The sequence below is a fragment of the Artibeus jamaicensis genome, unplaced genomic scaffold, assembly GCF_021234435.1.
Source record: "Artibeus jamaicensis isolate MK-2021 breed Jamaican fruit bat unplaced genomic scaffold, CSHL_Jam_final contig_2620, whole genome shotgun sequence".
In the NCBI taxonomy this organism is placed as follows: domain Eukaryota; kingdom Metazoa; phylum Chordata; class Mammalia; order Chiroptera; family Phyllostomidae; genus Artibeus; species Artibeus jamaicensis.
Genome location: NW_026521570.1, coordinates 3,504 through 23,101, shown reverse-complemented (window position 1 = coordinate 23,101; position 19,598 = coordinate 3,504). Strand labels below are relative to the sequence as shown.

The following is a 19,598-nucleotide window of genomic DNA, read 5'->3' as shown; positions in this document are numbered from 1 at the left end:
GGAGAGTATTCTATGATATTTATAGTAGCCACCAGTACAGAAGAGCTAGGAGATCTTTTGGCTATGAATAGTGCTAACCATGATCTTTCACCCAACTAGCCACTTTTTAGAAAGGATGGAAAGAAGATAATATTTTTTTTGGGGGGGGGGATTTTGAGTTGGATGTAGAAAGCAGTGAGGTGGTGGGAGGTCAGATACTGAGGTAAGGTGAGAGTAAATAGGTGTAGTGTGTGAGAGAATAGAGTTACTACAGTAACAAAGTTCAAGAAACTGTGAAGTGGGGAAAGATCTGGGAGGGGTGTTGTGAAGTATATACAATTGTAAGGAATAGCTATTATTTACAATAATATTAGAGCAACAATCATATGACAGAATCTATGTGATCTGGATAACAATAATAAGGGTTATAGGACCTTGAGTAGTGTGCTAATGGAATACAGGTAAAGTGAAGGACAGTAAATTAGCAATACACTATGAATGAGATAACAGGGGAATCTTGTCAAACAATACAATGTAACCATCCAAGCAAAGAAGACTAAACAGAAAGAAGAGGAATACAAATATACTACTCAAGTAAGAGATGTAAGAATAATGAAAAATGAAAATATAATTATGCAGTACCTTGCACATTCTCTGTAATAGCAAAGTAAAATTTGTCTCACTGTCTCAGCTGTTGGGATGCCCCCTCTGTGGGTCTAACTCTGGTCTTTTCACAGTTCCACGTTTTTTGTCCCACTTGTGGGTATTTAAAAAGAAAAATAAGGCGAAAGAAGAAAGAAGAGATAAAATTGGAAAGAGATGATGAAGAAATAAAACAAGAAGGAAAGAGAAGCAAAAGGAATTGAGAGATAAAAATTAAAAATTACTTTCAAAAATAAAACACACACACACACCACTTGCTGGTTTCAAACTGGCCAAACCAGTTTTTCTGGTCTTGCTGGCTGCAGCAGGTTGAAGGTCTATTGGTATTGCTTTTCTTTCTTCCTGTTCAGCACTCAGGCAGCCTTGAACTCTGCCCAGGGCTAGCTGGGCATTCTCTCCAGAGCAAGCCTGGAGCCTCTCCACAGGGCCTTGGGTGTGGGATCTGAGCCTTCCTCAGAGCACACTCTCCCCTAGTTGTGGTGTCACACTCAGCCAGGCTGCGTCTGGTTGCACGGGTTCAGGTACACACTCTTCCCAGGCCTATGCATGGGTGCTCACAGTCCCTGTGTGTTTGCTTCTTTGTCCTTATTCCCCCCTCTGTGACTTCAAGCAACCAGGTCTCTCCGTGTGTTGCTCAAAGCTTGTTTGGTCGGGGAAGAAGCAGTTGACCCAGCTCTCTCTCTCATGAGCCCTGTGGTAGACACAGGTGCAGGGCCTGGGGCCCTAACCTCCCTGGTTACTGAGCTGATCCCTGGGCCCTTATTGTCCTGAAGCACTCTCCTTACCATCTGGTTTTTCAATGTCCACTATAATTTTTGGTCTCCTATTTTCATATATGCTGGGGTACTGTTGGCTGCTTGCTCTGTTCCTCTGTAGATCAGCTAGATTTTTCTCCTGTTTGTAGGGGGAAGTGAAATCTGCTCCCTCCTACCTTGCCACCATCTTCCTCTCTCTCTCTAAGGTAGATTTGTTAATCAAGATCAATATGTAGCAAACCAGAAATATAATAAAATTCTCTCTCTCTCTTTGTCTCTTTCACACACACACACACACACACACACACACACACACACACACACATTTACCACAGGCATGGCTCATGTAGTCCTGACAGCAAAACTAGGAATCTGGCATCTGAAAAGGAAACTTCAGAGAAAACCACTCTAGTGCCCTTGAAGGCACAAACCTGTTTCATGAGACACTGACACAGCTTATATTTCTCAGTAATTAGTAGAGGAAATGTTTATTAGCTTGAGGCACAAGTTTATACTTAATGAAGTTTTAATTCTCATTATGATTCTAACTATGGTGTCCTTTTAGTACCAAGACAATTTTTAGTAAACAAAGCCAGCATTCAATTACCTTATTGAAAGTTACACTGTATGTATTTTGAGAGAATGGGCTTGAAGTCAGATGCCTGAACACAAACCTTCCACTTAGTACCTATTATTTATGATACTGTCTTCTTCAGTCCTTGATGAAGAAAGAACATCATGACTGAATTGACGCATCCCTGAAGACTCATTTGTAGTGAATGATTCCTATACAAGACTTCAAAGAATATGTAAAAGAAGTTGTTGAAAACCTGTCCCTCTCAGTGGCACAGAAAATGAAACTGTAACAATTTGACATTGATGTTTCTCCATATAGGACTTTTTTATGATGCATGTCATTTTATGTGGGATTATAGAAAATAGTGAATTAAGATTCTTTACTATGCAAACAGGACAGTGGGAAAAATATGCATAACGCAAGACAAATTGTAAACCATGTTTTTGAATGAAGGATATTGAAATGGAAAAAAAAGGGAGACAGCCATAAAAAGTTGGTGAGAATAGTGTACACGAAGTCAGTGCATTAGGATCACCCAAGGCCTGACGCGCGACAAAGAAGTGAGGGTGTGAGATTTAAGAGCTTGGAGAACACAGTGTCATGGGGCCAGTACATGTCATGGGGCAGAAATATGGATACACTTTCTGAGAAAAGGAACATGAAGAGAATTTATAGATGAGAAACCCATGGTTTGTGATGTTATAAAATGAGACTGTGTGAGCATCATAGTCCAGGAAAATGCCAACACGATGGGGAGGAACAGTCAGAATGAGCTCTACGTTGAAGGAATCAGAGGAGGAAAATTCCCCCAAAGCATAATAGTGATCCTCTAATCCTATAACCCAGAGGGACTCTTTATGTCGATCACTAGAAGTATCAGAGTCTTTTTTAAAACCACATACCCCCATGTACCAGGACCGTTTCTCTGACACGTCTACCTCCCAGTAATGTTTCCCTGATGTGATAGCCAGTGAACCCAGTACAGCAGAAGCCTTCTTATTTCCGTGAAGACGGTGCTCATATCTCACTTGTCTCCGATCTGAAGAAATGGCAACATTTTGTTTGTCCTCGGGAGGGTACAGGGTAATGTCAACTGCAGAAAGATTACAGGGTTGTGTGAGGGATATGATATACCTCTTGAGAATAACATGAGTGGAAACTGGGAAGAACTTAGTTCTATTCTTGGTAATAGGTCTAACCCTACTGAAATATACTATGTATGTGGCATTGGAAAAGAATGGTAGATCTGAAAACAACAGACATAATAGAAAACAAAGAGTTCTGAAAGGAGATGAGAACAGGGGCTTTATGATACTGTGATTTCTCCTTACCCCAATAGTGGCGCACATCAGTCAGTTCTGAAATAATAAAAATCCATAATATTAACTATAAGCAAAGGAGTTGGCACTACAATATATTTACTCTCCAATCAGGGAAATATATAAGATAGTAAGTAAACAGAAGAATGAGAGGAGAACAAGGCAGCTGGTCACTCCCCGTTAACTATGGCTACATCATCAGCACATGATATCCCTCCTCCTTTATCTCCTCTATCCACACCTAGAAACTGAACCCTCCTCCCTCTTTAACTCCCACCATCACCAGACCCCCACAGCCACCCATTTGCTCAGCATTCCTCACCATCAAACACTTGTAGCATCCCATTCAGGTCAGGAACTTGGAACACTCTCCTTTGTTTCTTGGAGACAGTTTTTGGCTTCTTCAGAGTGAAGACCTTACTCCTAAGTATGACAAAATAATATTCTCACACCTCTGACTTTTTCGCTCTCCAAAACTACTTATTCCTGTCTACTCACCCCACTAAGCACTTGAGCCTCCTTCAATGGACCCCTGAGTAAGGAGAGAGCAGACTTCTGACCTTAAAGCCAAAGAAATATGCTCATGACTAACATTAAAGTACACACTCTATGTTCTTAGAAAGGCCTTGACCTAGCAGAGGTCCTTTCAAAATGAAAAGTAACTTCCACCTCTCTTCCTTCTGGGAATCATATAAAATTACATGAAGTAATTTTTTTAAAAGGAAACTTTGATTCCTTCAAACAAAATAATGTGAGGAATACTCACTGAATGGATGTAGAGAGGTAATACATAACAGAGAGGTGGCAGAACCTGGTTCCTAGTAATTTGAGAGATACCACTATCCAGTGAGTGATTACTGTCTAGAGGGCATCTGGACTTTAAAGTCTGCTCCCTGTAGGGAGGCTCTCAGAATAAACTCTGAGATTTAGGTTCTCTGGGAAAAAAGTAACACTTGGAAAGGAAACGTTATCCATAATGAACAACATTTACTGTGTTAAACTCAGCATTTACTGTGTTTAAATGAGCTTGTTGTAGCCACATACATGTGGCTTTCATTCTGGTTCAGAAGTGCATGGTCAAGAGAGATCAATTAATTGCACCAGTGCCAAAATATTTTTTGTGACTGAAGTCTGGTTTTGAAAAATACAGAGAACTGTATGGAAGGGACCTATTTCTTCTATTCCCAAGGGAGGAATTAAATTTTAAAAGAGTCCTCTCCAATTCTGAGTGCTTGGCAGGTAGAGAAGACACAACTTACCCACAATAGATAAAGTCACTATGAAATATAGGAACCTGAGTTACATACTTGAATGTTGGGTGAATAAAATGTATGAATTCACATGGCTTTGACACTGCAACATCTCATCCCTAACAGCTGCTGATCCAAACTCTGCAAATCCCCCATCCCAACCTAAATTTGCCGCTATAGAAAGTGGACCATTTGCAATAGGTAGAGAACACTCAAACCATAGCATGTGAACAAACATTTAAGATAAAACTAAACCAGAATTTTCCTGCCCTGAGCAATATTTTATTCTAATTAACCACCAGATAACTGTAATGGCTTTAAACCTGTTTTCACAGCACCAAAGGGCCATCTCTGGTCTCCTACACATACCTTTCCATGATGCCATTCACATCCTAGGCAGAAAAGAGAAAACATGAGTCAAGGAAGTAATAGGTGTTCTCACTTACAAAGCTTCATCACATCTGCACCACTACCTGATATGGTGGGTATAGACATGGTCATAATATGAGAGTAAAAAGTAAAGAAAAGACCCAGGACAATCATTCAAAAAAAAACTTATGTGAAGTTCTCAGGTTTCCGAAAAGGTAGAATAAACTTTCACTTTGTGGAACCACAGCATAAGGCTTTTACTACCTGGACATGAGCTATAATGAGGGCAATGATACTTTACCAATATTCATAAGGCTTTCATGAGATGATTTGAATAAGTCATGGCTTGTTCATTATTCAACATGAATATAAGGTGATATACTATTACTTGTCAAGCATTAGGCCATAATTGGGAGAAATTAAGAAGACTAGTTGTAGTATTCCTCAAGAAGTTTACATGGCTTCTGCTCAGGGTACAAGCAAACAAATGTGCTAATGCAGGATCTTCTCAAGTCTTTCCTCATGTTATACACTACCTATAATTGGCCTTATTAACTCCCAAAATTTAACATGTGCAATTGATTTTCAAATTTTATTTTTACTCAGTTTTATCTCTTAAATGTAAGTTAACATATTACCTAGTGAAGAAACTATATGAACCGGTATCTTAAGATTCTTCATATTTACCTTACTCCTCACCAAACATATTGTCTCTTCCCTTCATTACACCTCTTTGTTCATGTTACTACTATCCTCTTGGTCACTGTCCCAATAATGTAACATTTACCTCATTGTCTACAGAGCCAGTTTATTCCACATTGTTAACAATTATTTTCATCTGAACTTTTTTATCATGACACTTTTATTTCTTTGAATACATATGTACCCATTTATTTGGTGTTCTCTATCTCAGACTAACTTCTTCCATGACACAATAAACCAGGCAAACTGCTGGGTTTACACGCACACACACACACACACACACACACACACACACACACACTTTGCTCTCTCTATTAGGGCTTTGTTGCAGTATGATGAAAAACAATTAAAAGTGGATGAAGTAGAGAAAAAGAATATGGGGGACAATATTTTGTCTATGTCATTCTCCAAATTCTATTTGTTTTCTGTATTGACTTTCTCCTCAGTTCATGAAGAAAATATAAATCTCCTCATATAAATGCCATATGAAAAGAGAACTGGTCTTCCCAGTTATATCAAATAATGCTGAGGCCTGCATGGTACTGGCCTGCATTGGATCAAGTGCCCACATTAAAGAATCACCGTGTTGTTGTTGTAATATACAAAGCAATGTTGGAGGCAAGTATCCATATTTTACTGGAATTCATTTAGTATTAATTTAGATCATGATAAAATAGATTGCATATTATGTTCAAAAAGCAACTACCACAGAAATAGAAACTAGTAACACAATATTTTATACTAAAAATATCTGTTTAACTCAAAAGAAGCTTACTAATGGAACAGAGAACAATGAAAATTACAGGCAACTTATAGAAGCAAATGACAATATAAATTAAATATAGCTGCATGGGAATTGCGTTAAAGGTCATGGTCTTCATCCACCAAAGAAAAGGCAGAGATATTTGGACTAGATAAAAAGCAATTTCATTACTGCTAGTGATATGAGGCATATTTTTGATTCAAAGACACAAATATAGCAAAAGTAAATTCATAGAATTCTGGTCAAAATGCTGGAGTATGTAAATGCTGTGATTATCTCCTCCCACAATTATATGAAATTTATAACTAAATTACAGAATAATCATCCTTGAGGACCACATGAAGATGAGCTGAACAGAACTCCTGTAACTAAAGATGTAGAGAAGTCACCTCATGTCTGGTAGGAGGGGCTGAGACAAAACTAGCTGGTACCACACCCTTCTGTAGACATCAAGAAATAGTGGGAATATCTTGGGTGCAGAGGGACCACCTGAGAAATGAGAAGTCGCAGCACCATATCCAGCTCCTCAGCCAGGAGTGCCAGTGCTGGGAAGAGGAGTCTCTACAACATCTGGCTGTGAAATCCAGCATGGACTCACTCCAGGTGATATGGAGGGCTACTGAAATACCAGGCATCTTTTTAAATGACTCTAGCACAGAGTCACTTCCTCACAACACCTGTCCTAAGTTCCACAAAAGAGACAGAAGCTTGCAATGTGCCAGAGATATATGGGGAGAAGCTGAATTGTCTGGCTTCAGGTGAAGGACTTGTGGGGCAACTCTCCCAAGAACTAGAGTGCTGGGAAGCACCATTGTTCTTTTGTGGAGCCCTGTCCATACACAGCCAGTAGCACAGGCCAGGGACAAATCTGAGTCTCTATCAACCAGAGTAACATCACTCATGCCCCATCCTGGTGATTATCTGAGAGACCCCTGGAGCTCCGTGCGAATGTGAACACAAAAACAGCAAAGGATACTACTATATGAGGCCACTTGGCCAAGACTGGAAGACATGACAGATATACCTAATACATAGTAATAAACATAGGGAGGCAGCCAAAATGAGAGGACAAAGAAACATGTCCCGAATGAAAGATCAGGATAAAACATCAGAAAAAATGAAGTATTTTATTTGGAATTTCTCACAGGGAAAAGAAATAGAAGCAGGAGAGCAATTTTAGAGGAGGCTGATTTTTCTGATTATCTTTTCTTCAACACAGTCCAAAATAAACAAAATAAATTCAAGCAATCCACCAGATACAGAATTCTAAACACTGATTATAAGGAGGCTCACTGAACTTAGGGCAAGAATAGATGATCTCAATGAGAACTTCAACAAAGAGATAGGAGACATAATGGAGCGGGTAAAAAGCATAACGAAGACCAAGTAAGGAATTAAGAATGCAGAGAAATAACTTTAAAAGCATAAGGGAAAAGTAGTCACTTACCTATAAGTTTCTTATAAGTCTATGAGCTGATTTCTCAACAGAAACTTTGCACGCTGGAAGGGATTGGCATTAGCCAAGTGATGAAAAGCAAGGACCTACAACCTAGATAGCTCTAGCCAGCAAAGCTGTCATTTAGAATTGAAGGAGACTCAAAGAGCTTTCCACATAAGAAAAAGTTTTACAAGAAATGTTAAAGGGACTTAAGAAGAAGAAAAATTATAATGGCATCTATAGACCCTTTCACACAATGAATGCACAATACGCATTCTTTTGAAATTTATGTAAAACTGTTTAGGTTACAAAGCAAGCGTCAATACATTAAAAAATTGGCATAATGAAATTTATGCTTTTTGGTTAGAAAGAAATTAAATTTAAAATATTCATAACAAGAAATAAGTAGAAAATCACCCAGTTTCTAATTAAACAATAGATTCAAAGATACTAAGAACTGAACAACAACAACAGAAAAAAAACACTAAAGAAATTTGAAAATAAGTTACATGGAATCAAAATAACAAGTAAATAATCAATATAGAATATAGAAAAACAATGTATCTATATCATTAAAAATGATACAGGAAAGACTGTCAAATCAGTGGTCTAAATTCTCACCTTAAGAAACTAGGAAAATAACAGCAAATTGAACACAATACACACATATGAATACACACATCTAGTACACATGTGAAAATATGCAAACATAAAGAAAAAATATAATTAAGAGTAGAAATCCATATAGAAAATTTTAAATGGGTAAGTAAATAAAACAATAAAGTTTATTCTTGAAAAACTTCAGTAAAATTAATCAAAAATCAAACTGACCAAAAGAAAAAAAAAACAACAAAACACATCATCTTATAAGAAATAAAAGAGAAAACATTACTGTGGTTACTGTAAAAATAAAAAATATTCTAGGGATTATAATGACTAACTTCATGCTTATAAATGACAACTTACAATGGACAAATTCCTACAAAGATGTACATTATCAAAATCTGACTCAAATGTTAAAAAACTTAATAAAACAGTACAGGAAAATACATACATTTTACTACATTTAAATATGTTAATATAAATATATAAATTTATATATATATCGATAAAATGATATATATACATAAATATATGTGTGTGCATATATTTGAAAACATTCTAAAAAGTAAAGGCCCAGAGTAAGATAGTTTCACTGGTGAATTTATTAAATTATTAAGGAATAAATAATATAAATCTTTCACAATTGCTTATTCAAAAATTACAGTTGAGAAAAATCTCAACTCATTCTATGGGGAGAAAATAAAACCCAAACTCTTGGGACATGAGGAAGTTTCTGAAAACTGTCCTTGGCTTCAACACAGATATAGGGATCTATAGTACATAATTGGAAACAATGAATCTTCTCTCCACAGTCAAATTTTTACTACAATTGATACATTAATAAAAATAAGATTTTCCTTGTTATTCATGCATTCAATTATTCCTATACCCTCTGAAATAGATGCAGAAAAAGGTTATTGCAAGACCATGGTAACCTCAGTGTCACTGTCACAAACTGCACAGCCACATAGCAGTACAGGAAACTTAAATCTTCATTTTCCTCAAGTTCAGATGCTGGGGCTTCTTCCCAAGTCTTACCTGCAGCATCTTCACCATTGACCCCTGCAACCGATGTTCCAGCTCTGACATGAGATCCCTCAACACCAGGCTCTGCTGGACCAGCTCACTCTCAGATTGTTCCAGGTCATGGAGAATATCTCCCTCCTCCTTCGCCAGCTTTTGCAGCTCCTTCTGCTCCTCAGAATCCAGGATGCCTCTCAGGTTTTTAAAGCAATCCTGGACAATTTGTCTCTCATTTTGTATTAGATGCTTCAGGAATGAGAAAGAAAAAGAGGGACTCAAGCTATCGAACAGAGCCTGGGAGCCAGAAAAATAAGTATTTGATTTGGAAGTTCTAATAAGGAACAGAAATGGAAGCAGGAGAGCAATATTGGGGAAGGGTAATTTTTCCTATTTTCTTTTCAACACATTCCTAAGTAATTGCCTCAAGTGTGCATTACTGAAACCAACCTTAAAGCAAAACAGGACACCTGGGTGTGGCTCAGCTTTCACACAGCTGCCCAGGACAGTCATGCTTCCCTGCATTATTCCTGACCTTCAACCCCACTCTCCACCTAACGAAAAGAACTGGGGGACAGAGCCATGAACTGCTGGAAATTGTCCTCTCCTAGAAGAGTTCAAGGCTTAACATAATGACAGCAATGAACACAGAATTCACTAGCCATCATCAGAAGGTACTCACTCTGAGAAACACTAACCTACAAATATCTGTTAATTTGTGAGAGGGTCTAATTCAGTTCCACCCACACCACAAAGAGGATGAAGAATGCCTGATCAGTGACTATATATACTGACTGTCAGGGAATATGAGGAAGGAAGGTCCTTGGGACTAAGACTCAAGGACCTGCCCAGATTTTTGTCTAGCTCCCTCAAAAAGAGTCTCCTCCTACCTTCCAGGAAGTTCCCTCTTTTTTGATGTCAGTTTCCAACTTCTCAGCTTCCTGCTGTTCAGCCCTCAGCCTGTCCAGAGATGCCTGAAGCTTTTCCTGTGGGGGAGAAATCACACCAGAGGCTAGCTATGGGATTTCTCAGTTTCAGAATAGAGGAAAAAGGGAGAAAAATCAGGCTGATCTCTAAAGAGACGGCAGTTTATGTGAACTGAGAAACACCAATTACAATCTGTGACTTGGAAACCTGATGTGGTGAATGTTTTGTCTAAGACTCACATGGTAGAAGTCCCCATTCCCATGTCAAGAGAAGAGTGATTCTCTTTGTCCTAGAAAAACCAGATCCTGTAGTATGGAAAGAACTTAGGTATCAATCCACCCAAGAGCCCAGTTACCCATCCTGTACAAAGGAACATTGACAGCTATGCTTACATGTCAAACCTCCACCAATTAGAACAAGTTATAAAAATATCAACTTCTCTTTTGAGTTTGCTCATTGTTTTGCATTTGTGTGGAGTGCACAGAAATGTTCTTCAGGCCTTGGAAGGTAAGCATAGGGATAAAAGTGATCACAAGTCTCAGGACTAGGGTAGTTAAGTAAATAGAGTCAATGTTAAGTAGACATTTCCCATCAAGTACTATTTTTTTCCTTGTCTTCCTCCATCCTGTTACCTTGTACTCCTGGGCAACTTCTTCCATGAGGAATGTATGATGACCACGGTGCTCTTGTGACCTCTCACAAAGCCAGCAAATGAACTTCCCATCCTCCTTACAGAAGAGCAGGAGTTTCTCTCCATGGCGCTCACAGAGATCTGTCTTTTGCTCCTCCTCTGGGCTCAACTTGACCTCCCTGAGCGTCTCCACTACGTTGGCCACATGCCGATTAGGCCGCAGGTTCCCAGACTGGTAGGTGATTCGGCACACAGGGCAGCTGCTCTGCCTTACTTTGCTGACCATGGACTTCTTGTAGTTTGCAGTGATGCAGGCTTGGCAGAATGTGTGCCCACAGCACAGGCTCAGGGGTTCTGTCAGGAGCTCCAGGCAGATGGGGCAGGTCACCTCCTCCTTTAATTTCAACAGGATTCCTGGATCCATTGGAATATGTCCTGATCTGAGGCTAATCTGGCTCAGAGATTTCTGCCAGATTGGAGACATTGAAGGGGACAGAGGAAGAAATTTAAAATTAAATGATGCTAACTGTGTAGATATCACAGACAGGGCCAGGACACATGTTGAAGGACAAAAAAAAAAAAGTAGAGGGACAAGGAAAGGAGCTTGGTGACCTTGTAAAAAGTACAATTCAAAACAACTTTAAATACTCTTAGTTTATCTGATGTGGCAAATTTTATTTTTATCTCTGCAATAGTTGTTATTGTCCTTTACTTATACAGAACAAAAGGATGACCTGTGGCCTTTCTAGCAAGATCTTGTGTGACCCAACATGTCTCCTGCTTCTTCTTTCCTGTGTGAAAAACACATTCTGGAAGATGAAAGCACCAAACCCATTATGCATCTGAACTTGTATACCTGTTCCTCTCTCAGCATGCAATGCAGACCCTGATATAAGTAGGACTCACTCTCTTCCTTCTGTTAATCTCTCCTTACAGGTACATTTATCAGAAACACCTCCTCCAACTGCTTATTTACAGGGTAACCATTGGCAACATTTGCTTAATGTTTTAAATGATTTCTCTCTTTTTTTTTAAAGAAAATCTTTTTTTAAAATATTTTCTTTATTTATTTTTGGAGAGAGGGGAAGGGAAGGAGAAAGAGTGGGAGAGAAACATCAATGTGTGGTTGCCTCTCATGCATCCCCTGCCGGGAACTGGCCTGCAACCCAGACATGTGCCCTGACTGGGAATCGAACCGCGATACTCTGGTTCACAGGCCTGCGCTCAATCCACTCAGCTTCGCCAGCCAGGGGTAAATGATTTCTCTTATTGTCTGACAGAATATGTGACAATGTTTGTCTACATGGCAGGAATAAATCCTTTTCAAATGTATTCAGAGAGACAGTGAGTGACTTACAAAGATTTTTTATCTTCAACATGCACAGTTGCGCTGAACCTAATGAATTCAGGGTCCCCTTCAGGGGTCTGTCAGATCCTACCATACTGAGTTAATCAAAGACATAACAGGTAACAGAAGGATCTGGCAAGTCTTGTGTTGATGAATGGTAAAATCTAATGGTTGCCTGGAAAATATGCCAAGGACATTGATAGGAGCCCCAAAGTGTCTATGTATATGAATGGTGGGGAGGGAAATGGCATAAATATACTCATAGAATCACCAAGTCACATACTTGGAGAAGTAAGAACATAAATGAAGTGAATATCTATCCTGGGAAAAAAGTCTCAAATATCAGGAAAGGTCATTCAACTAATTCTGAATGAATACCCACAAACTAATGATGAGTCAAACACTATGACTCGGACATTCACCTGAAAAGTAACAGTAAATTAATAATCAGACAACAAGCTAATGTGAGAAACACTACTAGAGAGGTATGCATGTTGTTGGAAAATCAAACAATGGGGACAAGTAGTCAGTTGTCCAGCAACTCCAACGTGAAAATAAAAGGGTTGAACTGAAAGCTGGAGAAGAGGAAGGAAATATGGTATATAAGTGAGGAAAAACTATATTAGAGAAAGAAATGACCTGTTCATGAAAGTTGTACCACTTTGTATGAGTTTGGAAATGGCATTGTAGCAGGTATGCAGAAAACTGCTCGGCCTTTGACAATCATAGAAGCCTGCAGTGACTATGATATATGGCACTTCCCCAGTACTGTGACATTAGGGGTCTTTTCCAAGAGCAGAAGAAATTACCCAGATTTTGCCCTCAGAGAAAGGAGGGCCATACTTAGCTTTGCCCTTGGGTGGTGGTGTGTTGGATGGATTCAGTGTGGAATGGGAAGATGAGTTGGGTGCATACACAGTTGCCCAGGGGAGATAAGATGAGAGCTTTCAGGACAAGGTCAGTAAGCAAATGCAGAGCAGGAAAGAAGGTGAGACATAGGTTGAGGTAAGAGGAAAAAATGGCAGTTAGATGAGGTACCTGAAAACACAGAGTCAACATCGGGCTCTTTCTTCCTGTAGAGGAAATATTGGCTCACTCTACTAATAAGTTGGGTATTTGGTTTTGGTTTTGTTTCTTAAGAAACTTATGAGGCTACAATAAAGGGAATGTTCAGCTGCATTGCAAGACCATATGATTGGTATCAAAAATAGCCTGATGTGCAAAGTGCATTTGGAGGACTGCCTATAGAACTCAACTGCCAGTAATAAGCTTAGACTCCATTTCATAAAGGGATTGTGACTTCCAACCAACACTGTCTCTTTTAGGCCCTTGGACTCTGTACTTATGAGCTTTGTAAAGGTACTTAGTACTTTGTAGCTCTGGACTTACATAACCTAAGGTGGTTTCACACATGTCCACTAACTCTGGCTTCTTGAAAGACTGAGAAAAAAGGAATAAAGGACCTTCTATATCACTGTGAAGACCATTACTAAGAGCTCACCTGAGGAAGCAATGCTGACATGCCCTGTTTCTTGTCCTATATCTCTACACTGCCTTATTACCTGTTAGATTTTATCTTATCAGGTCACATGAATAGGAATGACCATCTGAACTGGAAAAGATGCTGGTGGTCATTTAAAGAGGGTATCATAGAGTGGTAGCTCGTTCTGGCACCTGGACCCAGTATGGCCCCGTGGCCACAGTCTAGGCTTGGAACTTGTCCCAGGAGCTCCAAGTAAATGAGAGTACGAAAAAACAAAAACAGAAAGATAAGATCTCAGTGAATGTTATCACACCTTGATGGTAAAGGAAATGTCTGCAGTACAAGATAGGGATTTCTCTTAGCTCTGTGCTAAGAAGGGAAATGTTATAAAGGCTATATGAAGATGAATCTAGATCTACTAATACCATTCACTGGTGCCAAGTTCATCACGTACAAAAGGAACCTGATAAGGAATGAGGTTGAAAGAGAATCAGAAGTGTATCCCACCTATTGGTCCAAATGGTGAAAACAGCCCAGAGGCCATATGCATGTAGCCCCTGGTTTTAGGGACTGTGGTCCAGATCAGACTCTGATAAACTGCAAGATCAGAGGTAGGCATTGCATCATGGGTAAATATTAAATGATGTCTACCTGTGTTTACAACAAAAGCATGATCCAAACATGGGGTAGGGACATCCAGTTATTTGTCATCCCATTTGTCACAACAAGAGCTTATAGAGAGGGGAGGTTCAGAACAAGCATTCAGCCTTGGGGCTACAGAAATTACTTTAGGTGTGGCTTCAAGGGCTTAAGGTCAAATCACCTGATGCTATAAGACACAGAAGAGGAAAGTGCAGAGGAGCTTTAGGCCTCACATATAGAGGTTCACCCCTCACAACCTGAGCAGTAACTCCAGGGCTCCAGAACAGGCAGGGAGATACCTAGATATGAAAGTTTGAGCGGTCCCTGAACTGCAGGGATATCAAAAATGCCTAGACCATCCCTAAGGACTATGGTTTTGAAACCACATAAGGATGCTTTACCCACGGACCTGTGCCCCAGAGCTGAACCTACAAAACATCTGCCTCGAAAAATGAACAAGATTTATACCCAGGAGAACCCAAAGGGTGGAGGACACCAGGGGTCCTTTCTTAGGGGCTCCTGTACAGGATTTAAAAGACTTGCAGAACTTGCCCCAGGATGTGGGGCAGAAGTAGAAGTTTGAGAAGTTCATAGACCAGGAAAGAGATACATCTCCTGCACCACTGGAAGCCTAGTTGGACTCTCACACAAGGCAGACATGTGCTGTGAGGTGACAATGCTGATACAAGCACTACCTTGTCGATGCAGGGCTGCATTTTCTTCTAACCTGTAGGTGCTGCTGGTGATACCTGCACCATCTCCCTGCTGCAGGAGCACAGCCTGAGCTGACTGGGGACTGAGTGCCCATGCCCCAGTCCTCTCCTCTCCTTGGGCCACACCTCTGCACCACCTTAGAAACTCTACTGAAGCCAACCCACCACTGAGGCCCCATCAGAGTGTTTGGGCTCTGGCAGCCTTCACAGGACGCCCTTTGAGCTCCTGCCTGTGGTGCCAGCGGTAGGAGGGGTGTGTTTTTGTGCCCCAAGGTCTGTAACAGTGGACCACAGAGTTCTAGGCAGGCTGCCACCCTCCAGGCACTTCACAGAGAGCACAAGGAAACTTACCTCCAATCTCCTGGGAAAAGGACCTGTTCACTTGTTCTGGAATTCCAGCCTGAAGGACAGTTGTGGGCAGGATTCACTCTCCACACCAGGGGCTAAGAGTCTCCAGAACAGCAGAGTGAAAATGAAAGTTAAATTCTTAGGGGCGGAGAAGGGGAGGAGAAAATCTGTGGACCAATGAGGGGCATTCACATAGGGCCCATAAAACATTAAGCTTTTGTGCCTGAGTCAGAGGGGCCAGCAAGTATATTTTAATCCTAGCTGAGCTCTGCTCCCTGGGGCTGTTCTCATGGCTCTCAGAGTAATCCATCTTGGGGAATTAGGCTATCCTAAGCTGTGTACTGTCCCACACATCAACCTCACCATGGTACCTTACAAACAAGGTGCTCTGAGGAGGGAATCAAGTCTGTCTTTTACTATACTGAGGTCCCACACTACAGGCTCACCTGAGGTAATGGTACTGGCAGCTCTCCCCTGTCCTGTATCCACCAGCTGAAGGAAGTGAATCTGCCCATTTGTGTCCTGTTAGGTCATGTGAGAGGGAATGGATGCTCAGATCTGAATTTACCACAGGTGGTCAGTCAGAGGGCCTCTCCCAGATGGTAGCATGGTGATGCTGACTTTCAGAACCTGGATTCAATATGACAAAATGACACTTCTTCCTAAGTGGACTGCAGAGATCAAATTACATGAACTGTCTTTTGGGGGGCAATGTCATCAAACACTATGTAACAAAGAATCTCTATAGTCCCAGCATAATAAAAAGCAAAAAGGGGTGAAGCTGTGATGGATGACTTCATGGGTCAATGTGACCGGCCACAGGGTGTCCAGAGTAAACATTTGTCAATGTAAAAAACCTTGGAGCCTGTAGGGAATTTTGTTTAGTTTATTTGAGTCACTGACAACAAGTGGCAGGAAGTAAAATCTCAATGGATTGAGAAATACTCAAGGAATGGCAGTTTAGCACCTCATTTTCCACATTACAATAAAAAAAGGAGACATGAGGAGATCAAAGGAGGAGGATTTTGATAACACATTCGAGGCTGAGCCATTAATAAAAATTTGAAACCTAACTGGGTCAATATCCAGTCAAACCCAGGAATCTTCTCAGCTGATTTCTTTTTTTTTTTTTTGTAAGATTTTATTTATTTATCTTTAGAGGGGAAGGAGAGAGGGAGAGAAACATCAATGTATGGTTGATTCTAGTGCATCATCCCCTGCAGGGAACTGACCTGCAGGAAACCTGCCTGCAACCCAGGCATGTGCCCTGACTGGGAGTCGAACCGCGATCCTCTGGTTCACAGGCCCGTGCTCTATCCACTGAGCTACATCAGCCCAGGGCTCAGCTGATTTCTCATTTTTGGAAGAAGAAGAAACAGGATTCCTCTTAGTCTTTCAGGGTTAGTTAGTAGCCCATCCTTAACACATCAGATAACCAAAGCATTTTACCTGGGTTAAACAGAATCAGAACTTGTCCTTTGATACGCTATTGTGTTCTTCTAAGAATGTAGTAATTCTTTAGAGTATAAACTGAATTATCCACATATTGAATTAAGTAAAATTTCTAGGAACGTTAACATCCTCTAAATCAGCTTTTAGTGTCTAAGACAATAGGTGGGATTCTCCCATATATACCAGGGGCATTACTGTCCAAGTAAAATTCTATGTTATCTTCCCAGCTGAAAGCCAAGAGGCTTACAATTATAATATAGTTGCTCTTATTCTTACTATTATTTTGGCAAAGCTTCCCAGGTAGCCTCAAGCATCTCAAATAAGCCTAACTAGTTTGAAAACTCTTCTATAAGGAGAGAGAATAAATCCTTGATGTGTTCCAGGGTCTAATGGAACAACTCAAAGTAATTTCTAGGTTAATAGTCTCTTAAAATTTAAGCTTTGGGAAGGTTTGTCAAACAAAGTGAGTGAAAAGACCATAACATAAACCTTTTACTACATCTGAGAGAGAAAAACATTTATGGAGACAAGATTAAAAGACATCAATCCAACTTAAACCAGTTTCAATATTAAATACTTTGTCCAGACCACAGGATCCTCTTTCATTTATTGAAATATTTAATTTCTGTAAGCCAGTAAAATATTACACACAAGTAATGCCATCTGGAGGCAGAAGAAAACACACTACACATAATATACACATGAATGCATATCAGTCACATCAAACCCATACACATCAAGCCCATACACACGACCTGAATTGCTAATTGTTGTAGAGAAGACAAGGGCAACTTTGTCCATTTACTGCTATAAACCTAGAACTTTCACATACTTTTATAACCTTTTACAAAATTTCATAACTTTCATATTTTTCTAAACCTTCTTATCCATTCATAAATAATTATCTTCGAACTCACTTTCTTCCTTTTTCCTCAAAAGTGTTTCCATCACATGCCTTCTATTACCAAAACCATGCAACTTCTTTCCAACTCGATATAAATTTTTCACTTCTAAAAACCTCAGTTTCCAATCATAACCAAAAATAAGCAGCCAGTATTTTTAGATAGGCTTTTATGAACACATTTCATAACCTGTAGAAACATAGGTTCCTCTATTGACAAATACATTCACATTCAAGAAACACACCTCTAACTGTTGTGGGAAATGAAGCGACCAAACACCGAGGGATTTTGGAGTACGAGGTTTATTTTACATGCATGGGCCCAGAGGAATCATTTCCAAATTCTGAGCAATGAACAAAGGATTCCTGGGGTTTTTATAGATTAGGGTCTTCTTGTCTACGTGGCAAGGCGGGATACAGAAGCGGAATGCGGAAGTCAGTTCTAGCTAAGGGGCAGAAGCAGAGGACAAAGGCCAAACCTGAGGGTCAGTTTTAACAGCAGGGGTGTTAATCTCAGTCCTAGCTAATGCACTGTTGTTTACTTATCCTAGACAGCCCCATCATTCTCCCCAGGGCGCCTGGGGCCTGGGCAAATAAAGGTTAAACAGAGGTTTTTCAAAGTTTCCCATATCATAACAAAAACATTTATTAACAAGGCACTCATTAACAGCTCCAAATTTGTAACAGGGCTCAGAACAAAGATGCCTGGGAATATAGAGGAAAAAACCTGCACAGCCATGGTTTGGGGATGGGGGAGGCAGAGGAAGGGAATTGAGATGTCCTTTGCATATCTATGGCAACTTGTACTCACTCCTAGGGCAAGGGAGGTGGGCATGACTTTCTGAATGTATTCTGAGAGCATAGAGCCCCTGAGGGAAGCAGGGATGCTGTTCCACTGTTACAGTACCTGCAGGGGAGTCAGGGAGGTGGTCTGCCCTGAGTAACCAGGCCACGCTTGCCTGGACTGAGAGTAGCAGTGGAGAGCATGTGAACTGTACAGATGTGGCCAAGTTTTTTAAAACACTTTTGATAAGATTTCCTCCCAAAAAATTTGCATACTAAGAGATGGTCCAGATAAGAGCTCTTGGAGACCAAGTTTTGCTCTTTTTAAAACTATTATTTATTTTATTTTTAAGTATCTCTTATTGATTATGCTATTACAGTTCTCCCATTTTCACCCTTTATTCCCCTCCACTCTACATCTTCCTCCCACAAGCATCCCCCCAACCTTTTTTCATGTCCGTATAAGTCGGGCATACAAGTTCTTTAGGTTCTACATTTTCTATACTATTCTTAACCTCCCCATGTCTGTTTGTACCTACCATTTATGTTTCTTATTCCCTGTACCATTTTTCCCATTCTCCCCCCTTCACCTCCCCATTAATTACCCTCCATGTTATCTCCTTTTCTGTGATTCTATTCCTGACTTGCAGCACTGTGTGGGGAGCAGAAGTCAGAGAGGAAATAATGCAGCTTGCTCGGCTATGGCCAGCTTTCAGCCACTTTCACCTCTACCCACAAGCAAATTAGGGCCTTCTGCTGCTGATTTCCAAGTGAGTGGGTTTGTATATGTTCTAGAACCTTGTGGGTCTCTACAGTTAACTCTCCTGTGAGGCTGGAAGTTTTTAAGTTGGTAATATTTCTTGTCAAATCTTCCTGTTCTTGTAAAGTACTTGCAAGTCAAGTCTTCCTGCTGGGAATACTAATTACTGCTG

The 19,598-nt window shown here is 40.2% G+C and overlaps 1 protein-coding gene across 1 annotated transcript; it reads right to left on the bottom strand.

Moving 5' to 3' along the window:
* Positions 1-1,413: 1,413 nt before the first annotated feature.
* Positions 1,414-11,473, bottom strand: LOC128626974 (tripartite motif-containing protein 5-like). Its single transcript, XM_053662622.1, has 7 exons — positions 10,998-11,473; positions 10,329-10,424; positions 9,457-9,687; positions 4,913-4,935; positions 3,616-3,716; positions 3,306-3,332; positions 1,414-3,067 (listed from the first exon to the last, which is right to left on the bottom strand). The coding sequence occupies exons 1-7, from the start codon at positions 11,418-11,420 to the stop codon at positions 2,550-2,552; spliced, it is 1,419 nt and encodes a 472-aa protein (XP_053518597.1). The 5' UTR covers positions 11,421-11,473; the 3' UTR covers positions 1,414-2,549.
* Positions 11,474-19,598: the final 8,125 nt, after the last annotated feature.

Coding starts and splice junctions, on each gene's coding strand:
- LOC128626974 (XM_053662622.1), bottom strand. CDS start 11,420: ATGGATCCAGGAATCCTGTTGAAATTAAAGGAGGAGGTGACCTGCCCC. Junction 3,717..4,912: donor GTGAATGGCATCATGGAAAG/GTATGTGTAGGA, acceptor TGTCATACTTAG/GAGTAAGGTCTTCACTCTGA. Junction 3,068..3,305: donor TGATGTGCGCCACTATTGGG/GTAAGGAGAAAT, acceptor ATCTTTCTGCAG/TTGACATTACCCTGTACCCT.